A 19,348-nucleotide genomic window follows, 5' to 3' on the forward strand; every position below is an offset into this window, starting at 1 on the left:
CAAGAAAGGACAGAGAAGACCAAGGGTAGAATTGAGGATAGCACACATATTTGTTTTGTTTTTCTGTTAAAAACTACTTTTAGTTATAAAAGTAATATAACCATACTACAGGACATTTTGAAGGTAGAAAAGAAGAAATCTAACCACCTAAATCAACCATTTTATCATTTGTAAGTATTTCTTCCTCCTAAGCTTTCATGTACATCTTTTAACTAGTATGCATTTAATCTTATATCCTACTTCCTCACTTAACAGTATGTTTCAAAATAACCTACTATCAGAAGTGGGAGAAGAGTTTCCAGCAAAACCAAGAGAAGTAGTAGTTAGCAGAGGAGAATAATTTAAGGGAATAAGTGCCATTAGACTGTTATTGGTGACCCTGAAGAGGAAATACAAACATGTGTATGAATGACCAGTTTTTACTTTGGTGGCAAAGGGATAGGGAAGGACAAAATTTTGAAGTGGTGACTGGCTCCAGGGAGGATATTTAGAGAAATATCTGAGAATGGTTATAGACAGAGGAAGGAAGCAGAAGAGAGGGAGAAATTTTAAATGTTGTTGACAGGATATAATTAATGGAGCACAGTCTCTATAGAAGTAGGAGGGGTTGGGATTAAAAGCAGAGAATGAGAAAAATTTCTTTCTCTAACATTGGAGAGAAGAGACTGGGTAAGGGAAGAAGTTGAAATAGCTCATGCTGGAAGATGACTAGAGAGTCTCAGTCAAGTAGAAGGTGAGGTCAAGGTTATTGCCTGAGAGTGAGGGAGACAAAACTGGATCAGGGGCTTTGGGAAATGAATAATGTTTGAATTGGTTAAACAGGAAGTCAACGAGATTGCAGAGCAGACCAATGGGTAACTAGTCATAGCATATCAGAATTAGGCAGGACCTCCAATATCATTGAGTCCAGTTTCTCATTTACACATGAGGGGTTGAGGCCCAGTTTAAGAGAGGTGTGCCAGGGACTCCCTGATGGTCCAGTGGTTAGGACTCCATGCTCTCACTGCCAAGGGTCCAGGTTCAGTCCCTGGTGGGAGAACTAAGATCCCACAAGCCACGCGGTGCGGCAGAAAAAAAAAAAGAGGTGTGCCAATTACACAGCTGGTAAGAGCTAGATCTAGCATGTGAACTTAGGTCTACCTAAATGCCTGTCCAGCCCAGGAAAACAAGCTTAATGCTTTCCTTCTGATCTATCCCGTGGGAGGGACTTTCCCCTATTTAGCCAGAGACAGAACAGGGCAAAACCAGCAGCAACTTTGTTCCAGCTGCCAGCACTCTCCCAAATCTGCATGTTGGCTACCCACTCTCTGAGAGTCATCTTCATGGACAATCCCTGGTCTAGAATGTTGGAAAGCCAAGTACAGGCTTTCAAAAAAGGGTTGGAAGGCTTTTAGCTTAATCAATTAGACAATCCTCCTCAAAAGAGCTTCTTTCCTTTTCATCAGAATGGAATGGAGACTAGCAAAAATTTGAAAACAACCTAGAATGATCAACACTAGGGACAAGGTTTAACAAATGATCAATAAGGAATACTATGCAGTCATTAAAATAAGTGTGAAGACTATAGAAATGAAAACATGCTTGCAGTTCAATGGTAAGAGAAAACATAGAATTCAAAATGGCATGTATTCCATAATTGCAATACGTAAAAGTCATTAATGCTCACTGAAGGTAATATTCAGAAAGGGAAACTGTTCACATGATGGAAATGTTATGACTTTTAAATGTCCTTTATTTTTGTTATAACATCTATTCAGATAAACACTGAATAAATAAAAAGTAAGTATTAAGTCCTCTGGTAAAGAAATATTTATTTTCATAGTTGCTGAAAATAAATATTTTCTATTGTTAAACAAGTTTAAATGGAGACACTGAGAAACCTAATCCATTGAAATGTTCAACTTCTTCAGCACAGTAAGCAGAGGCATTCAGCAGCAATAAATCTTCTGGCTGTCTCAGGCACATTTTCTTGGGTACCTCTCCTTTAGCGACACCCCTTTTTTCTCCCTTTTCCTCCTCCAGCATTAGAAGCAGATGGCTGGTAGATCTCAAAGGGCAGCTCAGTGAGAGAAGAGATTCTAATATTAGGTTCCTAGGTGTTAGGCCAGCACTTGTTTCATTTATTTATTTGCTTTAACATTATTTTTAAATTATTTTAGAAACTGTACTTTATAAAAGGAAAAAAGAAATTAGATTCATCTGTAATCCCATCATTAAACAATTGTTTCTGGAGATACATTTTTATAGAGTTACATTGAAAATGTCTATACAATTATGTGTTCCATTTTTGCCTCAACCTCTTAATGTTATTGTATTTAGGCTTTTCTATGTTTATCGCAGTCCTCAGAATTATGATGTTTATTGCCCACATAATATTCCATTCAATCTATGTGTCTTTTTTTTTGTTTGTTTTTGTTTTTGTTTTTTGCGGTGCGTGGGCCTCTCACTGTTGTGACCTCTCCCGTTGCGGAGCACAGGCTCCGGACACGCAGGCTCAGCGGCCACGGCTCACGGGCCCAGCCGCTCCGCGGCATGTGGGATCTTCCCGGACCGGGGCACGAACCCGTGTCCCCTGCATCGGCAGGCGGACTCTCAACCACTGTGCCACCAGGGAAGCCCTATGTGTCTTTTTTTTTAATGCATCTTAAATCACTTAACTACTCTGATTTTGTTGGACATTTAGCTATTACCAGTTTTTTTGAGATTATGCATAATGACATGTAAAATGTATTTGCATATATAGTTATTTCCTGCTTTTGAATGATTACCTTAACGACAAATTGCCACGAGTGGAATTACTATGTGAAAGAACATGAATATTTTTTACGACTTCTGATATGTATTGCCAAATTGCCTTTCAAAAAAATTGTCCTAATTTATCCTTCTGCTGAAGCAGTGTTGAGGATATCTTTCCATCCTCTCCTTCCAAGCCAAACCAACATTGCATTTGATAATATTCGCAACTTTAATATGTATAAAATGGTTATTGTTCTTTAGTACCAGCATGGTTGAATGTGTTAAATCACACCATCTAAGATCCAGAAGGAATCTTAGATCGGGGATTAGTTGTGGGTGGCTCTTGAATCCTAGTCCAGTGCTTTTATTTCCCCTCTATTTTTGTGTGTGTATGAATTGTCTGTTTCATGCCTTTTCCAGCTTCCTAATGGTGTGGGTTGTTGCTGGAGAGGGATGAAGGGGAAAGGGGCAACTATAAAAGCATTCAGGTTATCCCATGCCATTGCTCTTCCACACAACATAAGGGATGCCAAGATGCCAGTTATCTCCAAGCTGGTCATTGAAGGGATGAGGAAAAAGGCAAGTTGATGAGTACTGCTGAAGAATGGAGAAAAGCACCAATGAAAAGACTCTGGCTCGCTTTTGATTTCTGGACCTCTACTCATTTTCAGGCATACATAAAACCCAAAGGTGTACAGGCACTTGATAGAAAATCGGTTACACAATATGTGAAGTGCTAGAAAAGTTGGCAGAATTCTTCACAATCCTCGCTAATGTGTTCCTGAAGTTTCCCAGTGGGCCTGCTCATGGGGATTGTATTTACTTGTACTTTGTTGCCAGGCAAGAATCAAGGTGTTGTATTTCAACCAGATGTCCTGAGCTGGGCTCTGCAAGATAGAGTAGCAAAGGGAGACATGTGTTTTCCTTTACACAGACCTTCTCAGGCCATCACCAGCTGCTTTCAGTCTCATGGGTGGATCTCTCTACTTGTCAGATTTTCTAACTCCTAAGGCTTTGGAAAAGCCACTGTGGGTTTCTCTTATCCACATTCGGCATTGCTAATTTTCTTTAAAGTGTCAAGTTACACGTCCAAGGGTTTTCTTAGGCCATCCCCCTGGCTGCCTCCTGACCTGGGCCCCCACGGGTTATGGTGCTTGCTGACCTTAAAGCAGTCTGATTGCAACGGTTCTTTCTAGTGTCAAGGAAATTTGTGAGACTTTGAACGGGCAAAAAAGATTATTGGATGCCCTGACTTGTGTACTCTTCTGTGTTACGTGCCTTTCATTGGCTTTGAGCTATTTAACAACTCTGTAAATTGTGGAAAACTAAAATATTCTTATTCATAGAAATGCGAATGAATTTTGCCTGGTGTAATGCACTTGGTTACTCTCCCATGGGTACTGACCAGTTTTGCATCTATTTGAAAATTCACTGCAGCATTCCTAATTGCCTATGGGAATCTATGTCCTTTGAATTCTCCTTTGAACTGGTTGTAACATCTTACTGCTTCCCTCATTAATTAATGAATTAACTACAATTTTGACATGTGTTCCTTTTATATTTGCATGAGAGTCATGATTTTACCTTTAAAAAATGATCGTAGCTTGCCTTTCCACAGGGGCTTACAGGACCAAATGGGTCATTTTCTCTGAACTGAATTGATTCAGCTCTGTTCACCGTAATATTTTTGATTTAACTTTTTCTTTTTAAGGAGAAGAATTGACATATATACACTAATATGTATAAAATATATAACTAATAAGAACCTGCTGTATAAAAAAATAAATAGGGCTTCCCTGGTGGCACAGTGGTTGAGAGTCCGCCTGCCGATGCAGGGGACACGGGTTCGTGCCCCGGTCCGGGAAGATCCCACATGCTGCGGAGCTGCTGGGCGCGTGAGCCATGGCCGCTGAGCCTGCACGTCCGGAGCCTGTGCTCCGCAACGGGAGAGGCTACAACAGTGAGAGGCCCCCGTACTGCAAAAAATAATAAATAAATAAATAAATAAATAAATAAATAAATAAATAAATAAATAAATAAAATTAACTTTAAAAAGAAAATCAAAACAGCAACTATATTAGTTATAAATGTAACCAATGTTAACTCCAGCCAGCTTGTCTCAGAATTCTGTTCTCCAGCTTCCCCGAAAGACATTTTTGGAAGAAGCAATTTACTTTGGCAGTAAGTTTTTGGACCCATCAGAATCTGCAGAAAGAAGCTCCCTGGCTTGTCCAGAATAGGTCTGATCACCCCCTCAGATGTTGGGGCTTCTCATAAGTTAAGTGGTACTTTGTCAGTGGGTTTCGACCTTTCCAAAAGGGCAGTTTTGTGTAGAAACCATTTATACTAGAAACTTCTCATTTCTCCCTCAAATTTCAAAATTTTAAGAGTGTATTTAAGCACAGCTTGGCAGCTGCTTCTTCAAAAAAAAATGTTACTAATTAAATAATAAAGATAGTTGCACAGAGCCTTTTTTGGTGGTGGAATTCTGAAACAGTCAAGGTAAGATTAGTATTTGCACTCGGTTGAATACAGGAATGAGAAAATGGAGGAATACCTCAAGGCAAAGTACAAACCAGGAAAATTATTGGGTGTTCGTAGGGAATAAGCCTAAGAGTCAGAAGCAAGGCCAGTGATTTCTAGTCAATTTCCTGTCTCATGCTTTTGGCTCAGAAGAAGTAAAATGGAAGTAATTCATGTGCTTTGAAAATGCCTTAAGATGATCAGGTATGGATACATAAGCTAGTGGCTTGGGGGAGAAAGGAAGGACGGGCAATTGGCTCTAGTCTAGTTAATTCATTAACCTGATGGGCATGCTTGTTGGCCTTTCTGGGCTTCAGTTTCTTCTGAAAAATGGATGGGTTGGACTAGGTGGTCTCCAAAGGGCCTTCTAGTTCTGACCTCTTTAAGTCAGCTGTAGAGGCTAAGAAAGAAAATGACTGTGACTTTAGAAACTCTGGGGGTTAAACAAAGTGGAGCTCTGCTAAACTGACGGTGTCCCACCTGTTCTTGCAAGGCTAAGGCCTTTGGGGCCTTAGGGGAAACCAAGTCCCCCCTAAAACCAAGTTCCCCTGCTGAGTTTATGATTAACCTCTCTATCCAAAACTTTATTCCCTTTCTTGCCCCTCCCCTGTTCCCCTCAAGATTGAGAAGTATCAAAGAAAAGAGGAGATTGAAACCAAAAAGGACCCTGCAGGGCCTTCTCGAGTACAAAAGGCCCTCCATGTCCCCCGTTTCTTGTTTGTAGAGAAAGGCTTTAGTTTCCTAGGCCTTCCCTGAGTTCCAAAGAGCAGGAACATGCAGTTATTAATTAGGGAAGTGAGGGAATGCAGAAACAAAGGAAAAGCAGTTAAGCAAGAAAAGTAATAATAATAGTTCAGTGATAAAACAGAATCGTAGTTCCTGCTCAAGGAATATACATAAAAATTTTACTCATATGCAGAAACTAAGACCCCCCCCCCACCCAGATGAAGGAGGGTGACTATGAAACAGGATAGAAGGGGGAAGGGCAAAACCTTTAAAGGAATGACATAGCCATAGGACATGACAAAAACTGGTTAGAATCAACTAGGTCCAAGATGGTGGAAGATTCTTGATTTCCAGTGGAACTTGAGCCTCATTATACACTCATTGTAATACATTAACATCTAAATGACACACCCACCATCACCATGACAGTTCTGAGGCTAACCATAAAAGGACAAAACGTGGGCAGTGGCCCAATTCCTGGAAATCCCCACCCCTTTCCTGAAATAGTTGGAATAATCCCCCCACTCATTAGCCTATGAAATCACCCAGCCCATAAAAACTAACCACGCCATATTTCAGGGCCTCTCACCTTCTGAGATGGCCCACACTCTGTCTGTGGAGTGTGTTTCTGTCTAAGTAAATCCACTTCTTACCTACCACTTTGTCTCTCACTGAATTCTTTCTGTGATGATACATCAAGAACTTGAGTTTTATTAAGTCCTGAGACCAGGTGTGTGATCTCAATTAAAAGACCATGGGTTCAAGTCCCAATCTGAGTTGCACAGTTTCCGCTACATGCTGACCACAGGCAGCCCAGATGATTAAGATTCCTGAAACATCATCCTGTTACCTCACTACTAACCAATCATGAACCGTGCAGTCCTTACCCCAGATGTTGCCTTTAAAAACTCTTTGCTGAAGTCCATTGGGGAGTTCAGGTCTTTTGAACATGAGCCACCCATACTCCTTGCTTGGTGCCCTGCAAATAAACGTAATAAATGTGGTACTTTGCTTCACCACAACCCAGTGTCAGAAAATTGGCTTTGCTGTGTGGTGGGTGAGCAGACCCAAGTTCAGTTCAGTAACAGGCCCAAGTGTGTAAGTTCTGGTGGGCAGTAGTGACACTTAGGCAACTTCTCTGGGCTGCCACCTCCTTCCCCCTCAGAGATCAGTCTTCTTTCCCAAGCAATTTGACACATTCCTAAGGGCAGCTCCTTTCCTTTAAGCACGGGTTTGGTCTCAACTCCATTTTCTGTGGATCCCACTTTCTATTGCCAGGTAAAGCTTAGCTTCCAGACTCCTCACAAAGGAGTAAGTTGATGGAAGCAAAACCTGTACTCCTAGAGTTAATTGGAGATAGGTTCCTACAAGAAAAATGAAATTCCTACATTAATTGAATTGAACTTGTATGAAAAGAAGTGTTAAGTTGGTGGTCACGACTGCCACAGGCCTGTAGCCTGCTGGATTCGGCCTCCTGAGTATTCATTCCTTAGTTCCCACAGTTCATCGAAGTTCTGTGATCTATGTGTGCCTACAGCCAGTGCTCAATAACTCTTTGAAAAGTGGAGGGATAAATGAATGAAGTTACTGGACAAATGAAAGAATCAATACATTGCCTTCTGGGAAGTTTTTGCTGAGAATATTCTTTTGCAATAACACTTTGAAGATCCCCTCTGCCACCAGACACACCACCATTTCTCCTTGGCTGTATCTCATATAATCTCCTGGGTCTATATTTCCTACTGCTAGAATTTTCTTATTTGGTTTTGTTATTTTCAAGACCTCATTTGATTTGGCTTTGGTATTATACCTTCGCATTAGACTGTAAGATCATATTGGGGTGAAGAAAGGGTACCACCATCTAACATCTAATAGATTTCAGCTTGAAAATTACAGAAGACTCCTTATTTCTTGGGTTCCTGTGTGTGCAAAATAAGTTGTTCATCATGGCATAATGGATACAGTGTGGGCTTTTCAATTAGGACAGACCGTATTTGAATCTTAGCACTACCAATTTACTAGCTGGGGGGTGTTAGGCACGTTACTTCACTTTTCTTTGGGACTGTTTTTTGTTTTTTTTTTTAACCTGTAGGAAAATGAGCAATTTACCTCAAAAAGTTGTTCTCTAATTAAGCAGGAACCTATGGGGCCTTCCTGGGACAGACCCCTCCCCTGTATCCTCTGCTTTAGCTCCTCTCTGAAGAACCTAGATAATAGTACCTGATGCTCATTTTCTGAGTTGTTTTACAAATGTTAAAATCTCCACCAAATGGAAGATGTTAACTACTTGATGACCATGAGCACATGGCCCCCTGGCCTTCTGGAGCCTAAGGATTGATAATGTCAACCCCTGTGACATAGCCCGGTTACCTCACTGTCAACCAATTAGAGAACTGTGCATGAGCTGATCACACATCCTGGGATGCCCCTCTCTCACCTTGCCTTTAAAAATGCTTTGCTGAAACCCATGGCGAGTTTGGGTGTTTTGAGCATGAGCTGCCCTAGACTCCTTGTTTTGTGCCCTGCAATAAACACTGCACTTTCCTTCACCACAATGTGGTGTCAATAGATAGGCTTTACTGTGCACGGGCGAGGAGACCTGAATATGGTTTGGTAACAGTTCCTGAAGATTAAGTGAGATAAATATATCTAAATTTGCCTAGCTTAGTGCCTGGCACATGGTAGGTACTCAATACAAGGTAGCTATTATCTTAATATCTTATATTTGCATAGCACATTCCATTTTACAAAGCGTTCTGCCATACCTTCTCTTACTCTTTTCATATATATATAATACACACACACACACACGCACACGCACACACACACACACACACACACACACACACACACACACACACGCAAATATCTATCAGACATTGATGCCCTAAGACTCAAGTTGAACCAGAGCTTATCTTCAGGCCCTGACTCTTCACCTTGGACATAGGCTTCCATGCTTCCTGTCCTTCCAGGAGCCAGACTATTACCCATAGATTCCTGGACTTTTATTCAGTAAGTGCTAAGCAGGTAAGAGGGATGCTTAAATTCTAACAATAGGCCATTTCCTTAGCATTTCTTAGCTCAGGGCTGCATTTGCTTGTTTTCCTGAGTTATTTAGAGGAAAGCCTTTGAATTGGGGAAATCTGTACATTTGTTTAACTTTTGCAGACCCTGAAACTCTTAGGATACGGCCCTTCCCAAAACCTAGGAGTGTTCCTGTGAGTCTGGCCTAGCTCAGAAGTGTAGTGGGAGGAGGGATAAGGCCATTTAAAGGCACTTTGCTGTTAAACTGTATTTGTGAAAGACGAAGTTCTTATTTTTCAAAACAATAATTGTAGGGCAGACAAAAAATGATGCCTCTGCCATTTCAGTAAACAGTCACCTGCCATCAAGCCATCAGCCGCTGCAGTTGCCCTGGAGGGTGTACCCTGAGGAGAAGTCAAGATGGAAGAAAACAGGAAACTGGCCCTAGATAGTTAAGATGCATATCAAAGGAATAATTTCAATGAGCCCAGGCTCTACATCTTCCCATACCTAGAAAAGCACTAAAATCATTAACTTGAGATGTCTGTTTTGTGTGATTAGCAGTCATCTTTTGATGTTCCACTACATGTTTTTTTTTTTTTTTTCTAGTCAAAAGCACCTATATATCCTGGCTCCTCCTTTACCTCTTTGGAAAATTCCTCAGAGCTCTCTGAGAGGCTTTCTATAGTGCTCAGTAAGGACCCAAAATAAAACATAACTCACAACTTTTAGGTTGTGGCTTTTTTTTCAGTCGATAGTAGATTGTATTAACTGTAGATTGTATTAGTTGTTTTTTCCACTGGTGTATCCGCAGCACTTAGAATGGTGCCTGGCACATAGCAGACACTAAGTATTTGTATTTGTTGAATGAATATGATAGTTCAACCACTGAAAGCCAACAGTATTCCCTCAATATAATCTAGTGGGTGGGAGGGTGGGGTGGGGGGAGCTGGGGCAAGTTTGGGAAAGTTATTATAGCTCCAGAGTCTTCCAAGTCCTGTCACAGATTGCTTATCACAGAGCCAAGATCCAATTCCCAAAATGCCTGACCCTCTGGGTCTGAGCCCAGATCAGATTTAAGGATCTGAATTCCCTAACTCTCATTCTCAGGAAATGTATATTATGGGCAGAGTCAATAAACTCTTTGGCCAGATCAACCAGGCAAACATAAGTGTGATGAACAAATATGAAAGTTTAATAAGAAAAGGAACCCTAGGCTAAAAGTCAGGTACCCTGACGGTATTACCTTGGAAAAGTCACTCTATCTCTATGGGCTTCAGTTTCCTCCCCTCTTAAATGAAGGCAAATGGCCACTCTATCTACCACAAATAGGTGTTTGGAGGATGTGAGAACCTGTAAAGACACTGCCAAAGATTCTCTTAAAGCCCTACTCTGCCCAAAATGAATCCGTGATCTCACAGTGGTCCTGATGTGCCATGTATCAATGGCTCTGTGGAATATGCAGTTTATTTCTAGGCTTCTTGGTGGTCTGAATGGTGGGACTGACACAAATTGCAGGGGACATAGATGTAAATGACATTTTGCCAGCAACAAGATCTTCTATTTTTGAATGAAAAATTCCTCTCATGAAGTGAGAGCCTCCCCACATGCTCAGCCACCCTATGAGTAGCCAAAGACTTTATTGCAAAAATGAATACTCCATGTTAATGTTGTGCCATCTTGCTCCCTTACAGCAAGAGGAATGTTTATCACCTTATCATTGCTTCGTGGATTTCTGCAAACATTTCTATGCCAGTCATGGCTACAGTCATTTCCTCCATCACGTTAGAGGTCTGCTGCTCTTTCCCTTCTTCAGTGTGTGTTTTACTTTTTTTTTCTAAATATTAAATGTGCTCAGCATTTTATTTTACCTTGCCTTCCATCTAGAACAGTTGTCTCCATCAAACCCAGACCCCTTCTGCCTTCAAAACTCTGCTTAAAATTCATCTCTGCAAAATCTTTAATCCATTAACAAAGATTGGGTAAGCACTTGCTCAAGGTAAGCCCTGCAGGGGTTTGAGACGAGGTCTTACCCTTTGAAGAGCATCGGCTGTAATCTGGGGGAAATGAGACCCTCACACAGAATGGGGGAAGAATTAGCAATTGTGAGTGGCATATTCTAAATGCCAGAGGAGTTGTACAGACAGAATGTGCCCGTGGAGAGCACTGTGGGCAGGCAGGGGTGGGTGGGGGAGGGGAACTTGAGCTGGGCCTTGAAGAATGTGCTGATTTTAAATAGGCAAAGGGGAAGGGACAGGATATTGGAAGGAGGAAGGGGAGTAATGTCAGCAAAAGGCAAAGAGGCAGGGGTGTAGGGTTTGTTCCTGGACAATGAGAGACAATGCAGACAGAATTTTGTCAAGGCCTAGCAACAGCACAGCTGGAATGGTAGTTTAGGTCCAAACTGAAGGGCTTTGGATGTCGGGCTAAGGAGTTATGTTATTATTCTATAGTCCATGGGAAGTTATTAAGGCTTACTGTACAGAAAGGTTACCTGATTGGGAACCAGATTTAAGCACATTCATCTAATCAGTAAGCACAGTGGTCTTTGAGTTGGAGCAAAAGGGTGGTGGCTGCGCAGCCAGCCTGGTGGGAGAAGAAACTCTGACTTCCATCTGGTTTATAACTCTGCCGCCCCAAGAATCTCACGGTCTCTGCGTGTCTAGCTCTATAAAGCTAGAATTTTGAATTTTGAATCTATCTGCCAGTAGTTGGTGGGAGATAAGGCTTAGAATGGAGTATGGAATTTTTGAGCCATTCAGACCTGGATTCAAATTCAGACTCTGCCATTTAGTTGCTATGCAAATTTGAGCTAGTCATTTGACCTGTCTGTTAAATGCCTCAGTTTCCTCATCTGTGAAATGTTCATAATACTAACATCACACAGAAGTTAATGAGAAAGGCTGGCGCATAGGAGATAGATGTTCAACCAATTTTCCTTTCCTTCCTGATCCCCTCCTTTAATTAGCTGTGTGGCCCTTTGTGTCTCTTTCTCTGGCGGAGATGCCTCATGTAAAATGAAAGAGCTGTTCCTTCCTGCTTTACTATGCTGGAAGAAAAGTCCTTGCCTATCCACTAACCCATCTCACCAGTCCTCCTTTCTCCTCCTCTTACTCTACCAGGGGAGGAATTCAACCATTCCATCAACAAATATTTATTGAGAGTCTGTTGTGTGCCAGGTACTGCTCTTCCTCTGGTAGATAAAACAGTGAACAAAAACAGACAAAAATATCTGCCCTCCTGGAACTGATATTCTAATTGTGGTTGCAGGGGAGACATACAATAAACAAACACATAGATAATACGTCAGACGATGATAAGTGCTAAGAAGAAAAACACAACCAAGGGAGGGGATAGAGAGTGATGGGAAATTGGCCAGGGAAAGGTTCTCTGATAAGGTGACATCTAAGAAGAGACCCGGAAGAAGCGAGGGAGAAGCCATGCAGTTAGCTGGGAGAATAGCATTCCAGGCAAAAGGAAGTGTAGGTTAAAAGACTCTTAAGTGGGGGCATGCTTTTCAAGTTCAAGGAACAGCAAAGGGGTCAACGTGTCTGGAGTAGAGGGCAAAGAGAATAGTAGTAGGAGAGGAGCCCAGGAGGTGGCCAACAATCAGATCATGTAGGGCCTTGTAGGCCAAGGTAAAGACTCTGAAAGAAAAAGGGAGCCATTGGAGGATTTGGGGCAGAGTGATAGGATCTGACTTGACATTTTAACAGAAAGCCTCTGACTAGGGTAGGGTAGGGAATAGACTGCAGAGTGGCAAGGACAAAAGTAAAAAGCATGGAGGAGGCTAAAGTAGTAATCCAGTGAGAGAGCATGGGTGCTTGGACTAGGCTGGTCACTAGGTGGTGGTAAGAAGTGGTCAGGTTCTGGGTATATTTTAAAGGCAGAACTGACAGGATTCACTGACAGATTGGATGTGGGGTATTCGAAAAAGAGAGGATTCAAGGATGACTTCAAAGATTTTGTCTTGAGCAATGAGAAGATGAAGTTGCCATTTGCTGAGACACAGAAGACCAAGGGATAAACACGTTTGGAGAAGAACTTTGGTTTTGGTCATATTGAGTTTAAGATGTCTACTAGACATCAAGTGGAAACGGAGAGGAGGAAGTTGGATACAAGTTGGAGTCAAGAGTTGGTAAGAGGGTGGTGGGAACTTCCATAGGGGTCTATGTCAAACTTTAAGAATACAAAATGGGGGCAGGCATTTGGCAAGGGCAAAGTATGTAGATGCTCTTCTGCATTTCTGCCGTATTCTTGAGAACTGTTACATGTTTTTCCTCTCATCTCTTTTTGATGGAAGTCTCTTAGCAGAGACTAACGTTTACTGTGCATTTATTATGTGCCAGACATTTTGACATCTAGCATACCATTTCAGCACAGTTATCTCACAAAACATATGTTGTCATCTCCATTTTACAGATGAGAAAACTGAGGCTCTTTAAGACGGGCAAAAATCACTTGTCCTAAGTCACACAGCTGGTAAGTGAGGATCTTAAGTCCTAAGCCCATGTTCCTCCCAACTATCTGCTTGTCACTAAGTGGGTCAGAGAGTCAACTCTGTGATCTCTATGTCAGTGATTTGTTCTGTGGATTAAACAGAGCTAAGAGGTATTTAAAAACCAGTCCCTGCCCAACTCCTTAGCATCTTCTGCCCAGTTGGTGGGTGTTCAGAGGCTGTCAACTTATTTTGAACATTTATTCTTCATATATTGTCAACTAATACTTTTTTTAATATTAGGACCAGGCAAATAAAATTAGGAGGGGAAATTTGATGGGACAGAAAGCCAGTGAGGTATTACAAACCAATTATATTTGAATTTCTGGATTATCCACAACTCCAACAGTGGCACAAATAAGGGGATAATTGCACAACTGGTTCTATTTCCTTTATTTCTTTCGATAGTGTGTTATACAGCTCTGCACACAGTACATGCTTCATAAGTGGTACTGACAGGCATCCTTTTGCTCAGTACCATTTTTGGAATTCTAGGCAGTCCAGGTTACCATAGCAGATGTCATGCCCCATTCATTTGACAAACAATACTGTTATCTACTATGTGGTAGATGCTATGCTTTGTACTGGGACTACCAAAATGGAAAGGACATGATTTTTACTATCACGTTGTTCACAGGTTAATGGTAAGAAAGCCTGCAAATAAATACAAATACGATGTGGTCAGAGATATCATTGAGATATGTTCAGGGTGCAGTGAAAGCAAAAAGGGAAATCTGTTTGGAAGGAGTTGCGGGAACACATGATTTGATTCTTGAAGAATTTATCAGTTTTCCAAGGTCGGGGCATTCCTGGCAAAGAAACCAGCTTGTGCAAAGACACATAAGTGTGAGAAGTGTCAGTGACTTTAGGATTGTGGGAGTATGGGTTCCTTGTAGGGTGGCAGAAGGTGAGGTTGGAAGGGCAGTTTATAGGTCATGCTAAGGAGCTGATATCTTGTCTCCTAGAGTACATGGGGCCAGACAGATAAGGGAAATGGGTAACAAGGACAGTAATGGAGACTAAAGGAAGAAGGTGGGGATGACTGTGGAACTTGATTGCTCATGTTTGTCTCAAGGGGGCAATTCTAGCTGACTGTAGCCATATGGGAATGTGGATCCAGTGTTAGCATGCTTTAAAGAAATAGGGATTTTTTGGGTGAAATCTCCTGATTTCTGGATCCTGGCAATTATTATTTTTATCCAAAATTTTAGCCAACACTGCACCAAACACAACACATCTGTTGGCTGGATGTAACCTGCAGGCTGTCATTTTGAGACCTGTGTTGTAGAGGATGGGATACTTATGGAAGCATAGAAGCGAACTGAATTAACACTTCAAAATACTTTTTAAAACTAACCATGTAGGGCTTCCCCGGTGGCGCAGTGGTTGGGAATCCGCCTGCCAATGCAGGGGTCACGGGTTCAAGCCCTGGTCCGGGAAGATCCCACATGCTGCAGAACAGCTAAGCCTGAGTGCCACAACTGCTGAAACCTGTGCTCTAGAGCCCGCGCCACAACTACTGATCCCGCGTGCCTAGAAGCCACCACGATAGGACTGCGCGCCGCAACGAAGAGTAGCCCCCTGCTCACTGCAACTGGAGGAAAGCCCGTGCACAGCAACGAAGACCCAAACGCAGCCAAAAATAAATAAATAAATTTATAAAAAACAACAACAACAAAAAAAACATCTAACCATGTACATTCCTCACTGGATTACCCCATTCCAATGTTTCTACTTCATATTAAGCCATATGTTCTTCCTCTTGGGAACCAAAGTGAGGTCCCAGATCAAATGCAATTTGCAGGACTTCTGAAGGCAATGGTGCAACCCAGGGTCTTCAGTCAAGCTGTGAAAAGCCTGGTAGAACATGGTAAGCTGAGACTAGTAAGTCCCCTGAGCACCACCACCACTCCCAGGAGTGGCTGTTATTTATTCCCTTTTCACTTTAGGGGAAGAAGAGGCAGCCTCTTTGAACCCTTTATGCAACCAAGTCAAAATAGTCAGTGATAACACAGATAAAACACAATATTATAGCTGTTTAAGTTCAAACTCCTCATTTTACAGTTGGAGAAACTAAGGTCCTCAAAAGCAGTGACTTTCTCAGAATGACCCAGCAAACCAGTGGCAGGGTCAGGTCTACTGACTCCTAGTCTAGCATTCTTTCTAATAATCCTGGGCTGTGATAATTAAGTTAAATCAGCCTGGCAGTTCCTCCAGCCAGCATCTAGAATTCCTTGACTGAATAAGCAGAATTTGAGATTAGCTAAGTGCCCCTTTTTATTTTCTTATTTGCATGATGATGATATTCTTTGCAAACTTTATAGTTCATACGTAAGGGCTAATGAGGAGACACAAAGATGTTTCTGAAGCACTGAGGCCATTCCCAAAGTGTCTGAAAGAAAAATTGCCTGTGGCTAATATATTTAAGGTTTATGACCTCTGTAATCTTTGGACTGACCTCCCCACCATATGCTTTGTTTTTGTTTTGTTGTTTCTCTTCTTTTCTATTTCCCCCTATTTTTCTCCTTTTTCACCAGCCTAGGTCTTAGGCCTACCCTTTTCAAGTCAATAAAACTGCTAATTATTCATAACATGGGAATGGGAGTGCATAGTGACCAAGAAGCATACATATTTCCCCTGCTATGGTCATTTAGCTCTCTATAATCTCGGACTAGTAACTCTTGTTAATTTCGACTCAACTAATCCTTTCCATCGTTCATTTCAGGGTCTATTGTTCTGACATTTGCCACATTTTTTGTTTGTTGTTTTGCTCTGAACCCTTTTCAGAGGGTTGAAGATGCTGCAGTTGCAGCAGTGTCCATCTGGAACATTTGGCTGAGTTGTTGAACTTCCCCCAGGGACTACTCCAGGGAGAGGAGGAGAGGGGTGGAGAGACTAGAACAGTTGCCTGCAAATAGAGATGCCGATACTGTCTGGCCATTCTGTGGACCACCCATGTAAAAATCCACCTTATTCTGGCCCTCAGTTTCCCCATTTGCTCATTGAAGGCACTTGTTCTCCACTCAAAACTCCTGCTGCGGTGGAAGAAGAAAACTACACTGGCTGTAGATTCTCTCGTACAGCAATTTCTACATGTAAAGGGATCAATACTTTGAATTAATTAATATACCAAGAAATCCTAGGGGACTGTTTTATCCTGCGTGAGGCAGCATCACTTCAGTTCCACCTGGCACAGATGTCACTTAGATTGAGGCCCCAGACTCACTCCAGGAGTGGGACTGTCTCAGTCCCACCTCATTCTCACTTCCTTTGGCTCTCAGGCTACTGGGTCTCCTTTTCTTTTGGCGCGCCATTGGATTGCAAACCCAGCAGGCATGGTTTCATTTCAAACCCAAAACTGTTTTAATTAGTTTAACGTCTGTTAAACGCTTTGAAGATTGAAAGCAACAGATAAGTACTGGATGATGTTATTAACAACTGCAGTTAATTGCAAACATTTCTATTAATACTAGTTTCCGCCTCCTTTTCTTTGCTCTACTTTCCTTCCCAGGTTCCCCAATTCTTCTCAGCCTCCCCCTCCTTCCTTCCTCTTCCCCCCTTCCCCGCCCCCGACCCCATACTGGCGCTCAAGGGTTAAATTGGGGCGGAGTCCAGGGATGAACGACAGCCACAGTCACCAACTGGAACGGGGTGAGAGAGAAGAGCTGGGTGGGGCCACGGGGCAGAGGCGAACCCACACGCCCCCAGACCCCGCCCCGCAGCTGGAGGCCCCGGGTGGAACGGCATGGGGCGGGGCGCCAAGGCTTGGCGGGCTCGGTGGTTGGGCGTCCCGGCAGCCGCTTGAGGCACGGGGCGGGGTCGGCCGGGGCCTCCTCCCTCATTCCCTCCGCGGGGCCGAGCCGCCCGTCTCTCCCGCCCCTCCTCCTCCCTTTTCCACCCCTCGGAGTGGAGCTGCACTTGCGGCTGCTCCCTGCTCGGTCCCGCCCAGCCTCCGTCGCGCAGGAACGGGTCCCTGCAGTCCCCAGCCGATGGCAGGACAGTAGCCGCCTGTCAGGGGTCGCGAAGGGCTGAGGCAGACGCGGCGGCTCCCGGGCCTCAGAGAGTGGGTGTCTCCGGAGGCCATGGGCTACCCCGAGGTGGAGCGCAGGGAACTCCAGCCCGCGGCAGCGCCGAGGGAGCGCGGGAGCCAGGGCTGCGGTTGTCGCGGGGCCCCTGCCCGGGCTGGCGAAGGGAACAGCTGCCGGCTCTTCCTGGGTTTTTTTGGCCTCTCGCTGGCCCTCCACCTGCTGACGTTGTGCTGCTACCTAGAGTTGCGCTCCGAGTTGCGGCGGGAGCGGGGAGCCGAGTCCAGCCTTGGCGGTCCCGGTAACCTCGGCACCTCGGGCACCCTGAGCAGCCCCGGTGGACTCGACCCCGACGGTTCCATCACCCGCCACTTCGGGCAGCCATCCCCGCAGCAGCAGCTGCTGGAACGGGGAGAAGCTACGCTCCCCCCAGACGCCCAGGACGGGCACCAGGTGAGTCACTCTGGAGGGGCAGGGCCCCCTCCCCATGTGCGCAGGGCGGGGGCCTGGGGAGGACTTTGCCACCTCGAGCCGAGTTCGACGGCGGGATCGGGGAGGGGGCGGACAAGCTGGGGAGAGGTCGCCCCGGGGCAGGTTGTCCTCGGTCCCTGGCCCAGCTCACCCTGACTCTCTCAGGACCTCCGGACTTGGGAACTCTGGCCGGCGCCCGCCGCCCCCAGCTCCGGCTGCCTCGGGAAAAGTTGGCGGCGCTCCCGGCCGGGCCGCGGCGCGAAGGTGCGGGCGCTGCCCCCCAGGCTGACTAACGGCAGCAGCCTGGCCCTTTTGCTCCCGGTGAGATTCTGCGCCCGCGGTGCTTGTTTTTTCGTGTCCAGAGCTCATGCCAGCACTAGCAGGCTCTCTTTTGGAGTTGGAGCTGTAAACAGCTGTAATAACTGCTCCACGCCCGTTGAAACAACTTTGAACCGTGTTTTCTGCGCCGGGGTGCTGGTGCACTGACCGGATCGTGGGCTTGTTCACACTTACCTGCAATTTGAGACGGATTGTCCTCGGTGTTCTAGTGAGGATCAGCGCCCCTGAGGAATTCTGGTAGAAATATGCCGTCTTGCTAGACAACTTTTGAAACAGTAATTTAAAAAATCTTTGGAATAAAACTCACCCTTTGCATGCCGGTTCTGACTCTTTTTTGGGGAGTGGGGTGGGGAGGGTTGGTGTGAAGTGTCTTCACTCCTGCTTGCTTGTGAGCAGGAATCTACTGATGGAATAATGACTCAAGAATAGTCTCCCAGTTTTTTTGTTTGTTAGTTTTGGTTTGTTTGTTTCTTTTGTTTTTTAATACAATCTTTATGGTGTTTGTGCCCTGGTTAGCAAACTGTTAGCTTTGGTGTTTGTTTTCTACTTTTTCTAGTTCTTTATTTAAGGAAATTTAGTGCCCTAAAACTAAGTATTCTCTTGTTTGCCATTATTTTGTCTCACGTAAAACTTAAGAGAAGCAGCCAAGGATCCTTTTGAGGTGGTTAAAGAATAACAGTCAATTTGTTCCTCTTGGGGAAGAGGGCAAGTTATACAAATAAGTTCCTTGAGGTGAGTGACCCAGGCCTTCTATATTTATTACCACATCCAGAGTCATTGTCATACTCTGTAAACATTATTCGTGCTACTTTGACCACCCATCCAAAGTTGGTGTCATGATAATGCTTTAATATTAGGGCGGACACAGTTTCTACATTTTGCGTTGAAAGGTTGTCCTGAGCCTTAAAATGTTTTGCTAGCACACTTCAACTTATATAACAGCTTATCAAAGAAGAGAATCAGTAGACATGCTTCTCATACTTGAAACTTTAAACACAGTAGCTAA

The 19,348-nt window shown here is 43.8% G+C and overlaps 1 protein-coding gene across 1 annotated transcript; it reads left to right on the forward strand.

Annotated features, from left to right (window-relative positions):
- Positions 1–17,353: 17,353 nt before the first annotated feature.
- LOC113613119 (ectodysplasin-A-like) lies at positions 17,354–18,656 on the forward strand. Its single transcript, XM_027093577.1, has 2 exons — positions 17,354–17,985; positions 18,169–18,656. Exons 1-2 carry the CDS (start codon positions 17,590–17,592, stop codon positions 18,487–18,489), a joined length of 717 nt encoding a protein of 238 aa, XP_026949378.1. The 5' UTR covers positions 17,354–17,589; the 3' UTR covers positions 18,490–18,656.
- The last annotated feature ends 692 nt before the right edge of the window (positions 18,657–19,348 follow it).

The sequence above is a fragment of the Aethalodelphis obliquidens genome, unplaced genomic scaffold (assembly GCF_003676395.1).
Source record: "Aethalodelphis obliquidens isolate GAN/ISIS:26980383/991018 unplaced genomic scaffold, ASM367639v1 scaffold85, whole genome shotgun sequence".
NCBI lineage: Eukaryota > Metazoa > Chordata > Mammalia > Artiodactyla > Delphinidae > Aethalodelphis > Aethalodelphis obliquidens.